Genomic DNA, 18,697 nt, shown 5'->3' on the forward strand with positions numbered 1-18,697 from the left:
CTATGAGATACTTCAGAAAAATTAAAGCTTGGTAGCAGAATTAAAATATTTGCACTTATATGTATCCTACCATATTCCTAGGAGAGCACTCTTGAACAATTATTTGTCAATCATTTAAATAGGAATGCCATATAACTCAGTCTCTCTGAATTTTTTTTTCATAGTTTTTTTACTACAAGATAAATTTCCACTTTTTATTTCGATGTCCGCGAGTAGGTTGTGCTACTTAACCTTGAGCTAAAATGCCATATAATTCTGCCTTTCATATTTTGTGATTTTTTTTCATAGTTATTATACTACAAGATAAATTTCCACTTTCTTTAATCCTAAGGTATGCAAGTAGGTTGTGCTACGTCCTTGAGCAGTTGAGCCAATCTGATATCCTGTGACTATTCAATATTTCTTTTTCAGTTTAAAACTCAACTAATGTTTGTTGCTTGCTGGTATTAAAATTAAGCTTGTATCTTCCTAGGTTCTAGATCGAGGTGAGAAAATTGAACTTTTGGTGGACAAGACTCAAAGTTTGCAGTTTCAGGTACGTTGTCGTTTTTTTATATAACGTTAACAGAGACAATTGGGCTTTTGCTTGGTGTTTTATCAGTCTTGTAGTCTTTGAGATACAAGGGAAATTGTAATGCTGACCTTTCTCTTATCTGTTGGTGTTTGTTTAAGGCTGACAATTTCCAGAGGCACGGCAGGCAACTCCGGAGGAGGATGTGGTTGCAGAGCCTTCGATTCAAACTGATGGTAGCTGTTATTGTCCTTGCAGTGATACTTGCCCTCTGGTTCATGGTTTGCAAAGGATTTAAATGCTAATTCGTGCACATTTTTTGCCCTTTATTTACTATTATGTGTGTTATGTGCATCTTACGCATCACTATGAGCCATGTCTATGCATTGGCAATGTAAACAAATAAATCTATTCAGATAGCTTACAAAATATGTATATATGCACTTTTGGATTTGATGTACCACCGTAGCAAAGGCGGCTTTCAGTACTTTGTTTACTTGTGCAACTTGAGGCACGATGATAAGTTGGGGATTTGTATGATCAGGTAATGTCAAAATCTAGGATCTTAAATTGCCAATCATTGGAATACCCTTTGGGTATGGTCGATGTTGTATTTTTCTCGTAACCAACTGCACTTTCTCGATTTATCTCCTCACAGATGGTCGTGGGCCGACCGGGTCCAGCCGTTAGGTGTGAATCCACCTTTTTGCAGAAGAAATGATGTTGTATTTTTCAAAACCATCACATGTTAATTGCTTAGCCACCCATCCTTTCATATGTTGATACACATTTTTAGGTAAGTTTATCCTTTTGAATAAGAGATTTAAGATGGAAAGAAAAGGATTAGACTTTTTCTCTTTAAAGATGATATTGTTCTACCTATGTATTTACAATTTATCAACAATCATCTTTAAAAATACAACCACACCACCTTTAATTCAAAATAGGAGTATTCTAAGTTTCAAGTTATAGTAAACTTTGGAACTTTACAACTCTGAACGAGGAGAAAGAAAAAGAAGAGCTAAAAGGAGAATTCATAAAGTAAAAAAGGGAAGAGAAGAGTCCTTTTAAAAGGTAAAAAATGAGTTTTTTTCAATAAAACCCCTTAGTTAATAAAGTTTTTAAAAAAATATATATACATTTTAATTGAGAAAAAATAGCATTAGAGCATTTTTCAACTTAAGTTCACAATTGCATAAGGCGATAAAGGTTTTAGAGGGTGATTAGACTTTCCTATTATTTAGGGAATGATCAATGTGAGTTGAAATTATTGTCCATCATTTCTTCTTGTCTGGCATAAGAGCATGACAAGTGGTTGACGCTAGCGTTTCATGCTTTTGGCACTGAGTGTTGAAAAGTACATATGTTACCATCATAATAAAAATTAATCTAACTTTTCATCACAGCTCATGTTTAGGCAACATCTTTGCTCAATTAAAATTGATTATTAACAGTCGAGTCATCTAGATAATCACATGATTATTTCTTTAATCGACTTGATTTTTAGTTAGTTGAGTGACTTGGATAATCTTGTGATTTTTTATTGTTGACATGGTTCTATTTGCCTTTGCTCATCCTAGTCAATTTAAATCTTATAGCCACGAACCATATATTGTAAAGAATAAATCTTGAGTCAACTTATGACCATTCTGATCGACCCAATACAAAGACACAAACACAATTGACTAACTAAGCAGTCGACAAGCAAATTCATTTGATTAAATTTCAATTTAGTCAACTCAAATTAAAATAAAATATTTTATTCATAAATAGTTAGTCTATGATTGACTTGATTATTTGATTTTGAGAAACATTTTAGGAAATTGAATCTATTTGACTTCAAGCTTATTTGTGAACTTCGACTCAGAATATGTATTCTGTAGTCGAGTACATATCTAAGTAAAATGCTTTACTGACCCAAAATACTCAATCTGACATTCATTTATCATCATTCATTTCACATGTTTTTACTATATTAAGTCAAAAGGCGAATGTTGCATGATTCTTAGAGGCAATTGAGTTAGTGGCAATTAACATTAGCATAAAAGGAAGAGATTCGATCTCTTAGAGGTTTGTAGGGATCGAGGGATTCTCGAAATTGTCTCCTAGAGGTTAGTAGAGATTGAAGTGTTCTAGAATGCTTCGAGGGATGCTCATTCTAATCTTCTTTTATAATTTCAAAGAATTTATTATGCTTATGAAGACTAATTTGACATTTTTACAAATCTGGAATAAGAATGATCAATTATCTCTATCTTTTGAGAGAAAATGGGGAAAAAATATGAAATTTTATTTTATTCCCATCAATTTGATTCATATATTATATTCTCTCAGTTCCAGCTGATTCAACAAATGGCATGAAACAAAAACAAAGGAATGCACGAAGATGATGAAATTTATTTGCGCCATAAAAGACAATATTGAAGGAGAATGATTGATTGCAATTCCAAGTTTATTTGGAGTGAAACCACCAATTCAAGATCAACCATGTGATTGAACAACAATATAAACTCGATCGAATTGTTCAGACTTCCAATGAAGGAATGATGTTGCCAGATTAGATTGTGTACAATGGTGGATTATATCTAATGAAGCCTCTTGCTTAGAGTATTTGGAACAACATCACGGGTAGAATGTGTGTTCAATAAATGGCCTATGAAAATCTGCTATGAGGTATGACTATTTAATTTAGATTAAAGGGGGTTAGTTGAAAAATAAATTAATATTATTATTGATCTAAGTTGATTTATTGGAGGATTAAATGAGGTAAACAAGTTTAATTATATATCTCATTAAACCTTACCTCTAATGACTGTTATTAAAGTCTAGGTTGCTATTGGGTTTGCGCTTCAAATTTGGGTTTTACTGTTGAAGCTCATTTAATCAGTCCAATTGGGTAATGGATCTGGCTTCGTTAACCCGTTAAAACTTGTTTTAAACTCCGATCAGCGTTTCTTTCACTCAAGCTCGCGAGCTTCTTCTTCTCTCCTGATCGCGCGATTGTGCTCTCATCCGAGGCTGGTGCAGATGCCGCGGTGGTCGCTGGTGACCAGGAGCTCCGACCGACGGATCTGACTTTCTCCGAGGGTGGCTGGGTGATAATTGGCTATTTGACAGGGTAAATTAGGGTTAGATTGGACTGTTTTGATTATATTTCTTGTGAATAAATTAGATTTTTGGGCTGATATTAATGTCGGGTAAATTTTTAATGCTTATTCTATTTTTTCCTTGATTTATAGAAATTTTTGGATATTAGTTTATTGTATTTTATTTTTTTTTTCAGGAAATTAAGATGGTCCTAGTTCGAGTTGGACTCAAATCAAACTCAATTTGACTCAACCAGGTTAAAAGTCAAGCTCAAAAGTGATTCAAATCAGATTAAGGTTCAAATTGGGCTTAATCAGCCCTAATTCAATCAATCCAAACTCAGCCTAGCCCAATAACTTGACTCAATCAGCCCATTTCAAGCCAAAAGACCCGGTTCATGCGGTTCAAGCCGGTTCACACGCACGGTTAAAAGGCGAACACCGGTTCATTCATTCGGGGGTTCACTCGCGATTTTGGGAAGCTACAGTGCTTCCCAAAATCGCGAGCACTGTTCATCGTTTTCGCCTCGTCGCTGCCACGATCCGAGCCCCGTCGGGCGCTCGCCGTCCCCTTCCTCCTTCCGATCAGCGCAAAGCAAGGGTCAGCTACCTCCGGTTGCCGAGCATCGACGCCGCTGAGTGTTTCTGCAGAGAGCTCCGGCAATTCTCCTTCTCCCTTCCTCTGTCGTTGGCTCCGCCTTTGTGAGGGTTCTCCAGCATCGGCAGTCGGCAACAGCTCCATCCTCCGCCTCATCAGAAGCGCCAGAAATTGTTGAGTTCCGTCTGTGGTTCAACAGGGTTCCACCGGACTCTGTCTGTGGTTCAGCAGAGGTTCCGGTCGTCTTCGTCGCCACTGTCACCGGAAATGGGGCAAGGTAAGGATTAAAGTCTTAGTTCCTGTTCCTGATTGCTTTGTCTGTGATTTCAGCAGGGCATCAGAATAGCGTCTGAAGATTCGAGCCTTCCGTCTTCTCCGGTTGTGCCAAGCTGTGAGGGTTCTCCAGCAAGGTCCATTGTCCCGTAGGTGCTATCAACCAGAGATTGTTGATGTTCTCCTGTTCTGTGCCGATTTGGAAAAGGGAAGAACTCTACTTCTCTAGCCACTGTCATCCATTTCTTCTCTGTTCTGTTAATTGTTGATTGTTGTTCAATGTTCTATGTTTGTGAATAGATTGTGATTAACCTTAACCCCTAACCTTGATATTAACCCTAACTCTAACCTTATTTTTCTTGGTGATTGTTGTTCTGTTGATTTAGTGAATCGAAACCCCTGTTCCTTTCTGTTGGATTCTCATTGGTTGTTTGGTTAGGTTTCTGATAACTTGAAGCTGTATAGTTTTCGGTGGAGTGGATGAATGTAATTGGTTTTGTTGTAAATTGAACCGTTAAGATGGTTGTTTGTTTAAGGGTACATGGATAGTTGAGAAGTCGGCTTTATGATTAAGTTGTGTTGTGAGTCGTGTGCACATGAAATAAGCGTTGTAGAATGAATGAAATTCATGCTGAGATGTTGAGTTGGTGTTATTAACGATAATTGAGTTGGTGTTCTTTGTAGCTGTGTTGTTGTGATTGTTGTATAACTCTAACATTTATGAAAAGGTTGGGATTTAATTGTGTTTAGCCGTATATGGTATTTCACTATTTGAATGAGTTGAACAACTTGTATTCTTGTTAGTGAATGAGCTTGAGCATGGCAGTTAGGTTTTGTTATAAGGGAATTGTGTTGGATTGATTTTATGTTGTAGTGAATGTGTGTTGAATATGTTCAAGTGTTGTGAATGTACCTGTTGTAGAATATAATATGGTGTTGTGTTGTAGAATTTGAATAAGCTTGTGAATAAGAAATACGGATTGTAAAGTGTTTGTAAATTATTATGACTTAGCTATTGTAGGAAACTGTATATGTTGAGTCTATGTTTCATATTGTATTCTTATGTATCTTAGTATGATGTATGTGATTATTGTTGTTATCATGTTGTTTATGCTGTACATATGTTCTTAGTTGTATATGGTTAAGTAAGTATGTTGTGTATGATGCATGTTGTAGAATTTATCATGTATGTGTGCTTATGTTGTACAAAGTGAAATCCATGTTGTATGTATTATTTGAATGATTTTTAAATTGTAAAAAGGTTTGTTGTATGTATAATGTGTAAATAGGATGCATGATTAGATTTAATTTGTAAATAATGTAGATTTAGGATTCTTTATTAATTGTAGATTTAATTTGATCTTCATTTGTAAATTTTAGGAATAAAGTTGCAATAAAAACCCCTACACCATGAATGTCTAGGATAAATTTCTTGTCATTGAGTCCAAGAGAGACGATCCGGACCTCTCTATATTACTTTAGCGATAAATTGGAGTTTGGTTAAATAAATAATTAATTTTGATGGGTGTAAGTGATAAAATAAATAAGGGGAAATGTATATAAATAAAAAATTCACAAAACATCCACCCGAGATAATTGGGTATAAGTCAAAGTGCCTAAAGGTGTTTGAATAGCATACAAAGGATTCACCGCTCCTTGAAAAAGGAGACATATACCCTGCGGTCGCTTATCAAGATTGTTACTAAAAGCCTTTGGCCAAAGCATTACATGTCAAGAGTACGGTATTCTTGGGATACATGTACAAGTAACTTGAATCCACAGGAGAAGAAAGATAGTTTGGGCTAGGTATGACGTAGTCAGCCTAGTGGGGACCGACATATATACCATGTCCTGAACCAAGCAGTATAAGACGATGAAAGAAACGAGGCCCGATTCAATATAGCTGTTGAAGGGTTTTGAAATGTTTTAGAATCAATCATTGATTTTTCGATCAATTGGGGGATCATGATGTACTACTAGGTGTCACTCATAATCATTCCGTAATTAATAGTTAATTATGGATGGTCAACATAACCGGGAACCTATTGGGTCATATGCACTATAAGTTCTCTGAAGGACTTAAAATGAGTTTAAAAATTGAATTCTCAGAACGAGATAAATAAAGTCTGATTAGACCGAACAAAGGACAATATGATGGAATTCGTCTTATGAAGACAAAATCAACGAAAACTGATTTCATTCAAATCAGAGGTTGTTTGGTTAGTGAACCAAATGATTAGGTTTTGAATCAAATTTGAACCAACTTAGTTTGGTTCATGATGGAAGAGGTTTTGGCAGAACGGATGCGATGAGAAGTTTCGTCTTGTGAAGATGAATCAAATAGAATTAGTTTGGTTCAAATCGAAGTTCGTTTGGTTAGTGAACTGAGCGAACCAAGTTGGAATCTGATTTGCTATAATAAATCCCAAATGAACCCAGTCTGATTTGGTTTGCTACAGTAGAATTCGGTTTAGGATTTTTTTTTATTTTTGTTTTTTCTCCTCCGGTTCACTACTATAGCGCCGATGACCCACCTTCTTCTCGACATGAGAAGCAGAGTCGTGAACCCCTTTAAAACAGGGATCGCGACCAGAAAGCCATGGTCATCACCGCCCTGACGTCGCGCGATAGAAGGTGGAGAAACCCTAGGGTAAGAAGGGAGAGGCTGTCGGTGTCCTCTTCTTCCCTTTCTTCTGGTGCAAGCGTCAGACGTCCTCTTCTTCCCTTTCTTCCCGTGCAAGCGCCAACGTCCTCTTCTTCCCTTTCTTCCTTGTGCAGGCGCCGGCGTCCTAGCTTCCCGAGCATAGCGGTGTCGTCAATGGCCGACTGTCCGCCCGATGGCAGCTACGCGAGAGAAGCACGATTTTTCCTTTAAAGCAGAGGAATCGCATTGAACCCCATCTGATGGACAGTCGTCGATCTTATCTACTCGCTGACCGCCGGATGGAAGCCTCGTCGGCTGCGTGAGAACGTGTGGAACGCTGAGACCTTCGCCGACCACAAGGGAGAGGAGAAGCAAACTGTTGGTTTTGTAAGAAGGGTTCTCGCAACCATGGTTTTAGGGTTTTGTGTGTAGCTGTGTGGGAGAAGAAAGGGAAGGCTCTGATTGTATAATGGTTTTGTCGTTGGAATTGATTGTTCAATCGTCAGAAATTGTTTCCAGCCATCAGATCAATTTTTCGACCGTTCTAATCAATCCTGGTCGTACGATGACCATCTATCAGTCTTGCGAAAGCTTGCAAAGCTTTCGGAGATTGTTCCATCATTGATGGAAAGAGTTTTCATTTATTTGTCCTAATTTGGCGGTCTAAGATTGATCATCGAAAACTACACCGAGAATACGATTCTCAGTGATAGTTAGAAAGTCCCAGAATGAACGCGACAAACGTTGTTGCATGATTTTCAGAATAAGGCTTCTCTCGATTCGATCGTCATCGATCATCGGCTAGTATTGAGGATGATGATGCGACTCATGGCTTCCGAAGCCATCCAGATGGGAGCTTGGCGTGGATCACCAATAGAGGCGGGACTTCGACAAGGATCGCTCAATTGATATCAATCCTGCTCAAATGTCATCGGAAAGGTACGCTTAAAATAATTTATTATTTAAAAAAAATTAATTTCCTGTCATGCCTTATACGTTGTTATTTCTATTATACATGCGTGTGTTGTAATAATAATTAGTTTAATTAATTATTTATTTCCACTGTACACGTTTACAAAACTTGTAAATACGCGTATATTGCACCGGGACGATTCCAATAGTCTACTATGATGAAATTGACTTTGCTTTGATTAGCTTTAGCTAAGGAGATTTGATGATATCCTTGGTAGGCGGACGTTATAGATATGAATTGGTGATTGATAGTAGAGTCCATCAACTAGTTGACGCGTGATAAGGGATAACAGTCTTTAGGACATGCCTTGTTCAGATCTCAAAAGTCGACACATATATGTTGCTTTTTGGATGGTTTAAGTATTAATACCATATTTGATAACTAGATCGGGTATTGTACCTTTTGCACATGTTTTGCTTCTAATAACTTTTGCACTTCTTCACGTACAATCTTATCTTTTTCTGGGGTCAAAGTGGTGTCTTTCTACTTAATCGGGTGGACATCCATCTCGACATGTAGATAATGTTTCATTATCTCCGATCGAACTCCTGTCACATCGTTTGGGGACCAAAAAAAGATGTCTTAATTTTCCATTAGATAAATAATCAAAGACTCTTTCTGCTTGAGTGAGAGATATTTAGAAATGTGAGTGGTCCGCTGGGCAGGAAGGAACCACTCTGATGACATTATTTTCCTAGTTGATTATGAAAGAAGGTTTTTCCTCATGAACGGTGTATACTTTACTCATACGTTGATCCTGTGAATATATTTTTGTCTTGTTGTTTATTTTTTTCTAGTCAGCTCGAATTATTTTCTTCAATTGGTGCTTCACTGTGATTTTTCTAGTATTAACCATTATCGTTTTTCATTTCTCTTTCCACATATGGTGTTATAAAAAAAAATGTGCCAATTTGATAGCATTCTTTTTCATCCGCTTGAGATCCTCCTCTCCTTCCTCCAGAATTATTGTGACATCGGTCCTCCGGTGTGCCCGCCGCCTATTGATGTCAATCGAAGGCCGATGTTGTGGACGTGATTTCTTTGACGTCAACTCCGCGATGGATTAGGACGTGTTTGAGCGTTAGGGAAAAAAACTTACTTTATCTTTTATTATAATAATAATATTTATATGACTATTTTTCATTCTTCCCGTTAATGGCGTACGCAACCATATCCACCTCCACGGTATGATCCAGACATCTACTACCAGTGGAATGGTAGGTAGCTGCTTAACGTTAATGGCGTACGCAACCATATCCACCTCCACGGTATGAAAACCAGTGGAAAGGTAGCTGCTTAAAAAAAAAAAAGGAAGGGAATGAATAATTGGAGGGTCAAGAAAAAAAGTTGAAGGATGTAAAAAAAAATGGATGAAAAAAAAAATGTAAGAAAGGAACCGTAATTCCCCCTTTTTTATTAATTCTGGATGGGTGAGCATAAAGCAAGCTTTATGTATTATGCTGGACGGAGGGATAAAAATGGTAGCTAATAAAAAAACAAAAAACAACAAAAATCGTGGGCCCCATTGGAGTACGGAGTCTTGCACACGCCACGTTCGATTCCCATGGTATATTCCCAGAATATCTCGTGGCTGTTGCTGGGCGCCGGCGTAAATGGTCGAAGAAACCCCTTGGTCCGCTTTGTCAGCGGAGGGGCATCAGCGTGATTTTGGTGCAGGTGCAAACCTACTGGCCGCTGCCATTCCACCGCGCCATTGCCTTGCGTGTCTACAAATCCCCGCATCGCACGCCCTCCTCCTCTTACCGTCAGCTTCAAGCAATCCAACTGCCCAACGCCTTAATTCCAAGGAGCGTCACGGAGTCTGTTCTGCCTTCTTTATCCTAAAACAACGGTGCCTCGGGTAAAGATCTCAACTTTCCTCTCGGGTACTAATCCATTTTTGTCTCTTCATTCGTTGTTCTACGCGCACACTCGCGACTTGTCCTCTCCTCTTCTAGTTGATGCTTCGTATTTCTTTATCTTCTCGTGTGATTGATTCTCGATAGTGTGATGAGATTTTGATCCTCAAGTTGTATAATTTAAAGGGGTATGATTCTGAATTGTGTGATGAAAATCATGTCGAGGAATCGTTGGGGCTGGTTGAGTGTTCCTATGGAAAACTTGTCGTTGGCAAGACTTGATTGTTTCCTTGGGCCCTGTCTTCCTGTTAGCCGACCTGCCGTTGTTTTATTGCATTACTGAGTAGTTGTCTGTGAGTCGATCGTTCATGCTGTAGTTTGTCCAAAGTTATTGACTTTTTTTATTTTTGTGGATTCATCTTTCTCATCCTTGTTCCAGCGCAAGACATACTGAAATCAGTTCATGGGCTCAGCGAGCGAAGTGAGTGAAAAGAGAAGAAAGATGCAAAACCAAAGGCCAGCAGGTGTTCGATTCCTTGAGCACGTCAGAGCCACATCCTTTTCCTTCACAACCTACCAAGCAATTGTGCTAGTCTTTACCTTCGTGGCCTATGCATCTTACCACGCCACCAGGAAGACTACGAGCATCGTCAAGAGCGTCCTGGATCCAGAGACAACCCAGCTGGGATTCTCCCACTGGCCAAGGATTTACTTTCGTGGAGCAGAGCACAGGCCAGGGCTTAAGAAAGGCTGGGCTCCATTTGACGCTCCGGACGGCACCGCCTTGCTTGGTCAGATCGATGTTGCTTTCCTAGCGAGCTATTCAGTCGGAATGTACTTTGCTGGGCATTTAGGCGACCGGTTTGACTTAAGAATCATTCTTACTCTTGGGATGATAGGGACTGGAATTTTCACGTCGTTGTTTGGGGTTGGTTACTGGCTCAATTTGCACAGTTTCTATTATTTCCTCTTGGTTCAGATGCTAGCTGGTCTGTTCCAGTCCACTGGTTGGCCATCGGTGGTTGCAGTCGTCGGGAATTGGTTCGGGAAGAAGAAGAGAGGGCTAATCATGGGCATCTGGAATGCGCACACCTCAATAGGCAATATAACTGGATCATTAATTGCTGCTGCCATGCTCAAGTATGGCTGGGGTTACTCCTTCGTGGTTCCTGGATTGTTCATCGCCTCTGTTGGGTTGATGGTCTTCTTCTTCTTGCCTGTTAGTCCTGACAAAATGGGAATTGAGAATGAGGAAACCCACGAGCAAGAATTCGCTGAAAAAGATAATATTGTCGAGCCTCTTAGAAGGCCACTTGGTAGAAAAGGAAAGAGCAGTAGGCTTTCTTGAGGCATGGAGAATTCCTGGTGTTGCGCCATTTGCTCTTTGTCTATTCTTCTCCAAGTTGGTGGCATATACCTTCCTTTATTGGCTTCCCTTTTACATCAGCCACACAGGTAGAACTTCATCCATGTTCCTGAATTAAGTTTGATACTGATAGACTCATGCAACAGATATAAGTTGTTTAATATTTGATTAGCATAGATGAATTCAGTTTTTTGTGAAAATTTAAACCAATTTAATAAGTTTCGATGAATTCCAGTATATGAGATAAATCCAAAGTATGCAAGCATTGAATTTTTGCAAAAGGATATGATTTGCTCGACATCAGAATTCTTATCTCAGTGTTTTTGTTGTTGTTGTTGTTGTTGTTTTAATTTCATATGCCTAGTTATCTGTTCTAACTTCTAAAGCCATGATTTTATGTTCATTTGCAGCTGTGGATGGGAAATACTTGTCTGACTCAACTGCTGGGACACTGTCAACGCTGTTTGATGTTGGAGGTGTAGTAGGCGGCATCCTTGCCGGCCACATCTCCGATCGCCTGGATGCCCGAGCAATAACAGCAGCTAGTTTCATCTACTGTGCCATTCCTGCTCTCTTCTTCTACCGCCTCTACGGAAGCATCTCCTTGTGGTGGAATATCATTCTTATGTTTGTCGCCGGTATATTTGTCAATGGCCCCTATGCACTAATAACAACAGCTGTATCAGCCGATTTGGGTACTCATAGCTCCCTAAATGGCAACTCCCGAGCCTTGGCCACTGTAACTGCTATCATTGATGGGACTGGCTCAGTCGGTGCTGCTATTGGCCCTTTGTTAACAGGTTATTTATCAACTAGGAGCTGGAGCGCAGTGTTCACAATGTTGATGATAGCAGCTCTGGTTGCTGGGTTGCTTTTGACCAAACTCGTCGTAGCCGAATTGTCTGCTAAGATTGAGTCTGCTAAATCACAAACTAGTGGTAGGTTATCAAGGTCCTCTGTTCCAGAGATACTTGTGTGATATTAGGTTGGATATGCTGTTTATAGAGGGGTAAGAGATATGAGATTTCAGTATGGATATGCTATTCATAGGGGGAGGGGTGGCAAGCAAGAACACTAATTGAAATTTTTTGACAGAGGTGTGCTCATTGCTTGACCCGTACCAAGAATGCTAGTGGCAATGGCATTTGGTTGTTGAAAAATGCTTCCTGTAAATTATTATGGTTAAAGGCTATTCTATTGCGGGCTCGTTGCTTGGTCGTACAATGTGTGGCATTTGATTGCTGAAAAATGTTTGCTATAAATTTAAGGATTTTTGAAGCTTAGGGAAACATGATACTTGGGCAAAAGTCAAAAGAGTATTTTATTTTTAAACAATATTAAAAGGGTATATTGATGCCCTAAATATTCCTCTCTTTTTGGCCGGTCGTTTAATCAACAATTTGAGATTTAAGGGCATTAAAGGGAAGGGCGATGGTTCAATTTAGGCCATTTCCACTGAGTTTTGAAGTTTTATCCTTAGTCCCTTGTGTTTTTGCTCTACGTCGTTGTTTAATTGTTGCACTTTCTTTTTGTTCTTCATTGGTTTTCGATGAAAGTTCTTTAATTTGGAGGTATGACTACTAGCCTGATGCTTTAATTAGTTTATGGCTAAGTCTCCCCGAGGAGCATATGATGTCAATATAACAACATTAGGGTTTCACGGTTCTAAAACTACTACATTGACAATCAAAGCCCAATAGTTGAAAGATTAATGTAGCTTACAAACTCTATAGGTTCTAGGCATGACATTCGATTAATTAAATAAGCATCCTGAGTGTTTTTCTAATAGAGTATAGTAGTTTTATCCAAAATTATTATACAATTTGCATGTTTGTCAAATTATTACATTGTGTTCATTGGGGGTTCATGAAGTTGTAATGTAATCTTCTTTCACACCTAATTAGATTTTGTTCATGTGGAAGTCTAAAGTTATACATGATATAATAATTTTTTATTTAAAACTACTCCACGTTGGGACACTTTTGGTCAAAACTACTTTAACAAGTTTTGAACTCCTACATGATCAACGATGTTCATTAGTGACAGTAACAATTGCATTTTTTTTTTTAGCTTACAACTCTATAGGTTCTAGCTGCAATATTCGATTGACTAAATGTGCATCTTGAGTTGTTTCTAATAAAGTAGTAGTTTTGCCTAAATTGATACAACATGTATGAATTTGTATGTTCGTCAAATCATTTCATTGTGTTTATTGGATTCTATGAAGTTGTAAGATGTAATTGTCTTCCACACTTGCTTAGTTTTGTTTCATGTAGAAGTTCAAAACTAATATATGTAGCATTTTTGTTTAAGACTACTTCACACGGGAGCAATTTTGGTCAAACTGCTCCATTCAGTTCTCAACTATTACAAGATCAATAATGTTTTTCATGGAGTAACAATTGCATTTGTATTGCAATACTAAATGGCAACAAGATCGTCATAACTAGGCATCAACTCAATTGTTGATTACAGAAGCATGCAAAAGCATTGCCTAACACACGGATATAGAAAGAAATTGCAATGGAATTTAGATCCTTTGTCACATTTATAGGACCTAATAATGGTCACATATAATTGATTAATAAACTCCCTTTCATGGGTTAGACATTCTAGAGAATCCCAACATTAGAGGTCTTATCCAAATATGTTTGATACTTAGGATTGTGAACTAAGTTTTGTTGATGTAATCAAACTTAATTTGGTCTTGATATACCAAGGTTGTGTTTTGATGTTTGAGTAATATATTTGAATGAGTCAAGTAGGTCATGATTGATCAGATATTTAATAGTGAACGAAGTCCAAATGGGTCGAGTTTACTAGACTTTTAGTAGGTTCAACAGATGTTAGTAGACGTGGAAGTCTTACAGAAAGTTGATAAGAAAAAAGATCAAGTGGGTGAAAGTTGATCAGATACTTAGTAATGAAGAATTTCTCAACAAGTGTTGGTCATGGATGTTTTAATAAGTTAAGGATGATTGGATGTTAGGCGTATAAATGAAAGTTTAAGTAGGTTGAGAACTAAATGTAGGGCAATGATGAAAGTCAACAAATTGTGGAGGATTAGATTTTTGACAATGATGAAAGTTCAAACACATCATAGAGGACCAGATGTTTGACAAATAATAAAGTCTTAGAGGAGTGAACACTACGTAAGTGATGAAGTCCCGATAGGTTAATGGTGATTAGATACGAGACAAGATTAGTCCTAGAGAAGTGAACTCTGGGTACTGAAAGACCTAGTAGATCAAGGTTACTTGAGATTGGGCAAGTGGAAGTTTTGTATGTCAAGATTGACTGAATAGTAGTAAATGGATGAAGTCTAAAATTATTTCTAAGCATTCAAAGTCTTAAAGCCAAGGAATCTTTAGGAACTAGAAGTTTGGGTAAGTTGAGGTTAATTAGATATAGACAATGATGAATTATTGGTAAGTAGAAGTTGACTACGTTAAGACTTTCCCATCATTATCCTATGCAAATAAGAAAGTCTTAGAGACATGGTGGCTCTTAACACGATGCTAATTTACCCTTAGAGTGCTTAGAATCAAAGTGTTAGTCGACTGATGAACTCAAAATCATGAAGTTGTGGTTTGGTCGAATTTATGATTTATAATTTGGATAAGTTGATTGATGAAGATACCAATCAACTGATAAAGTAGTCGACTTGATACTCAACTTAGGTTGAAATGCCAACAAACTTCTTATTTGAGATCAGTTGATGTGTGTGATTCATGTATATATCTTCAGTATCATTTAGCATACTTTTACTTCATTACATAAGCATATTTATATAAACTTTTAATATTTGTATTCATTTTATCATTTTAGTTCGGATGACTGTGGTCTATGCTTTATATTGATAAGAGGTGGAGATTTTGGCATTTAGACATGTTTGGAGATGAAAGCCTCATTCTAGCCTTGTACATGTCCTCCCCGCAACCCCTGCCATGTACACGCACCATCCTTAGAGGCAAAATAAGCATCAAAGCAACACATTGGTTGTCCAGCACCAAAGATGAGTTGGTCATGTCACCTAACACGGTCGTGTCCTATGTTGTGCCCTTGACAAGGAGACTCTAGAGTCAAACATGGTCATGCCATGTCAACCAACATGGTCATTCAGTCTTCCAGTGAGCCACGAGGCCTGAGTGTGTGTCCCAACTATTGGGATTGTCCCAGTGCATTGCGCGTGTTTACATATTTCAAAAATATATACAGTAAAAATAAACTAATAATTAAATTTAATTATTACAACACATGCATGCAAATACAGGATACAATAGGTACAAGACATGACTGAAATTTAAAATTTTTTGGAATAATAATTATTCTGCACGTACCTGATAGCTGACGTTGAGCGAGGTTGGCATCAATCGAGCAACCCTTGTCGAAGTTCCGCCTCTACTGGTGATCCACGCCAAGTTTTCATCTAGACGGCTTCCGAAGTCACGAGTCATACCACCGTCTTTGGTACTAGTCAACGATCGACAACGATCGATACGAGAGAAAAACAAACAACCAAAAATATGCAATAACATTTGTCGCGATAGATATTCGAAGCTTTTTAACTATCATCGACAATTGTATTCCCGGTATAATTTTTGGTAGTCAACCTTTGACTATTGAAATAAGACAAACAGTCAAAAATCCTTTCCGACATTGATCGAGCATTCTCCGAAAGCTTCACAAACTTCCGGTAACAACAAATTCTGGCAAGTACACCCAACAGCAAATCTGGCAGTAATTCCGACAATAGCAGATGACCTCTCCAATGGTCGCAACAGATCCTGTTAGGATCGGTTGGTTCGCTAGAGGGGGGGTGAATAGCGTTTCTCGATTTTTCTTGATCTTTCTCTGCACAGAGATTAGCGGAAGCAAAAATATAAAAGAGAAAACAAGAGATCAACGCTAACCCGGTTTGTTTACTTGGTATCCACCTCCGCAGAGGTGACTAATCCAAGGATCCACACGCACGCACACACCCGATGCACTATGAATCTTCTCCTTCTCGAAAACCCTCGAAGGCGGAGAAACCTTTACAACTCTTTCGATCTCCTCAAGAATGATATGAAATAGTGTTTGAGAGGAGAGGAAGAAAGCAGAGAATGGAGAACAAACAAGTTCTCAAAAGAAGCACAAAGCAATAAAAGAATAGCGAAGAAGATGAGTTGTTCTCGTGCAGGCTTCTTTTATAATCTCTGCAACATCAGTCGACTGCTGGCAGGGCCAGTCGACTGATGCCTTCAATCGGCAACAAAATCTCGCATTAAAGCGCATTAAATGCTTGCCAATTTTCTGCAACGTTCAAATAGCAGTCGACTGTCCAAGACCAGTCGACTGGCAACAGTCGACTCACCATAACACCAGTCGACTGCCCAGTCGACTCCTGTCTTCCTCTGGCTCGACTGATCTTTCTGTGTGCGTCTGATTTATGAGCAGTCGACTGCTGGCAGGGCCAGTCGACTGGTGAAGCTGAAAAATCACATTTCAGCTTCTCTTGACCTAGACCTCGGCCTTCAAACATCTCCCACAACCTCATGCCTTCCCTGCACTAGCTTGAGATGCTTCCATCAGCTTCGTCATGTCAAGTCCTTGCCAAGACTACCCACTTGGACTTTTCCTTGCCCTTCCCAGACTTCCCACTTGGACTTTTCTTTGCCAAGACTACCCACTTGGACTTTTGCTTTGCCAAGACTACCCACTTGGACTTTTGCTTTGCCAAGACTACGCTTGGACTTTCCTGCAAACTTGCATCACACATGTTAGATCACAAGTATTGCCTAACTTCAAACATGGTTTAGCCAAACATTGAAACTCAATGCACTTGGGGCAAAGATTGCACCAACAATCTCCCCCTTTTTGATGTTTGGCAAAACCTTGTTTAAGTTAGGTCTTTAAATCATGTAAAGCATAGCATGTGATTAAAACATGATAAGTAAAGCATAAATCACATGATATCAGAGTATATATCAGAGTATTAACAAAGAGTATTAACAAAGTCATGAATAGCATGAATAGCATGAAAAACTTTATTTTTCTCTCTAACTTAAACATTCATATTTCTCCCCCTTTTTGTCAAAGATCAAAAGGTGATTGCATAGACTAAGTGGGGTAAAGTTATCCTTAAAAAATATTTATCCCTCTTTAATATTGCACCAACAACCGTTTCGGAGGGAAAAAATGACTTGATTTCTCAAAATATGCTGAAAACAGGAGTATCAGTCGACTTCTAGTATATCAGTCGATCAGTCGACTGCAGTCTGACACAGTCGACTGATAACCTGTATTTCAGTTATCAGAGACGAATTTGAAAAATGCATAAGTAATTGTACGAGTTTCAAAAATTCATGAAATTTCACACGTACATTACTTATGACTAACCTTATTTGAGAAAAATATTCGTGAAAAATTTTGGTCTCAAATATGGTAATTTGATATAAAATCCAAAAGTGATAGAATAAAATCAATATATGTCCAAGTTTGTATCAACTTTCCTAATGAATTTGAATCCTTTTTCTTTGAAAATATTCTTGGATTCCTGAGGAATTTTAAAATGTGTTTGATTATATAAGTTTAGGATTTAACCACTAGGCTCCCCCTAAACATCATTTAACTTTTTCAAACACCTTTTTAAATCATAAGCTCCCCCTTAATCATAACTCCATAAAATTTTCTGTTGGGTTGCAAGGGTGCAAACATAGTCCCACATCTAAAGCACATGGAAAAGATCATGGGGTTAAAAGGATGGAAAGTATCTCCATTGGCATGAGGCCTTTTGGGTAGAGCCCAAGAGCAAAGCCATGAGGGCTTAGGCCCAAAGTGGATAATATCATGCTATTGTGGAGATACATACATTCTTTTGGACCTAACAAGTGGTATCAGAGCGAGACCGCTCTTCACCGGACTAACCGCCGGATGAGCCATGATCCAGATCTAACCATGTGCTTTGAACCTTAAAAAAACAAAGGAAGTGGGTGCTCCCGTGTCTGAATCAAAAGGACCAGACACCAGGTGAAAGTCCTAGTAGGTCGGGTGGACCGAGGGGCAAAAAGTCCTAGTTGCGGCTAGGTGAAAGTCCTAGTAGGTCGGGTGGACCGAGGGGCAAAAAGTCCTAGTTGCGACTAGGTGAAAAAGTCCTGGTGGGTCGAGGATTCAGGGGGGGCCTGTGGTCCTTTGTTTGAGGGGGGAATTGTTGGGTTGCAAGGGTGCAAACATAGTCCCACATCTAAAGCACATGGAAAAGATCATGGGGTTAAAAGGATGGAAAGTATCTCCATTGGCATGAGGCCTTTTGGGTAGAGCCCAAGAGCAAAGCCATGAGGGCTTAGGCCCAAAGTGGACAATATCATGCTATTGTGGAGATACATACATTCTTTTGGACCTAACA

The 18,697-nt window shown here is 38.7% G+C and overlaps 1 protein-coding gene and 1 long non-coding RNA gene across 2 annotated transcripts; both read left to right on the forward strand.

Moving 5' to 3' along the window:
• The first annotated feature begins 202 nt into the window (after positions 1-202).
• LOC141832807 (uncharacterized) lies at positions 203-971 on the forward strand. Its single transcript, XR_012602149.1, has 2 exons — positions 203-535; positions 673-971. It is a non-coding gene; the product is annotated as an uncharacterized LOC141832807 (long non-coding RNA).
• An 8,844-nt stretch (positions 972-9,815) lies between these two features.
• LOC141833408 (putative glycerol-3-phosphate transporter 1) lies at positions 9,816-12,517 on the forward strand. Its single transcript, XM_074720839.1, is given in 4 exon segments — positions 9,816-9,946; positions 10,384-11,246; positions 11,248-11,399; positions 11,721-12,517. Coding segments are annotated over 3 exon segments (1,560 nt in total). The 5' UTR covers positions 9,816-9,946; positions 10,384-10,407; the 3' UTR covers positions 12,290-12,517.
• Positions 12,518-18,697: the final 6,180 nt, after the last annotated feature.

Source organism: Curcuma longa, chromosome 8 (genome assembly GCF_044706935.1).
Source record: "Curcuma longa cultivar G26 ecotype Majalengka, Jawa Barat chromosome 8, ITB_CL_G26_1.1, whole genome shotgun sequence".
Lineage (NCBI taxonomy): Eukaryota > Viridiplantae > Streptophyta > Magnoliopsida > Zingiberales > Zingiberaceae > Curcuma > Curcuma longa.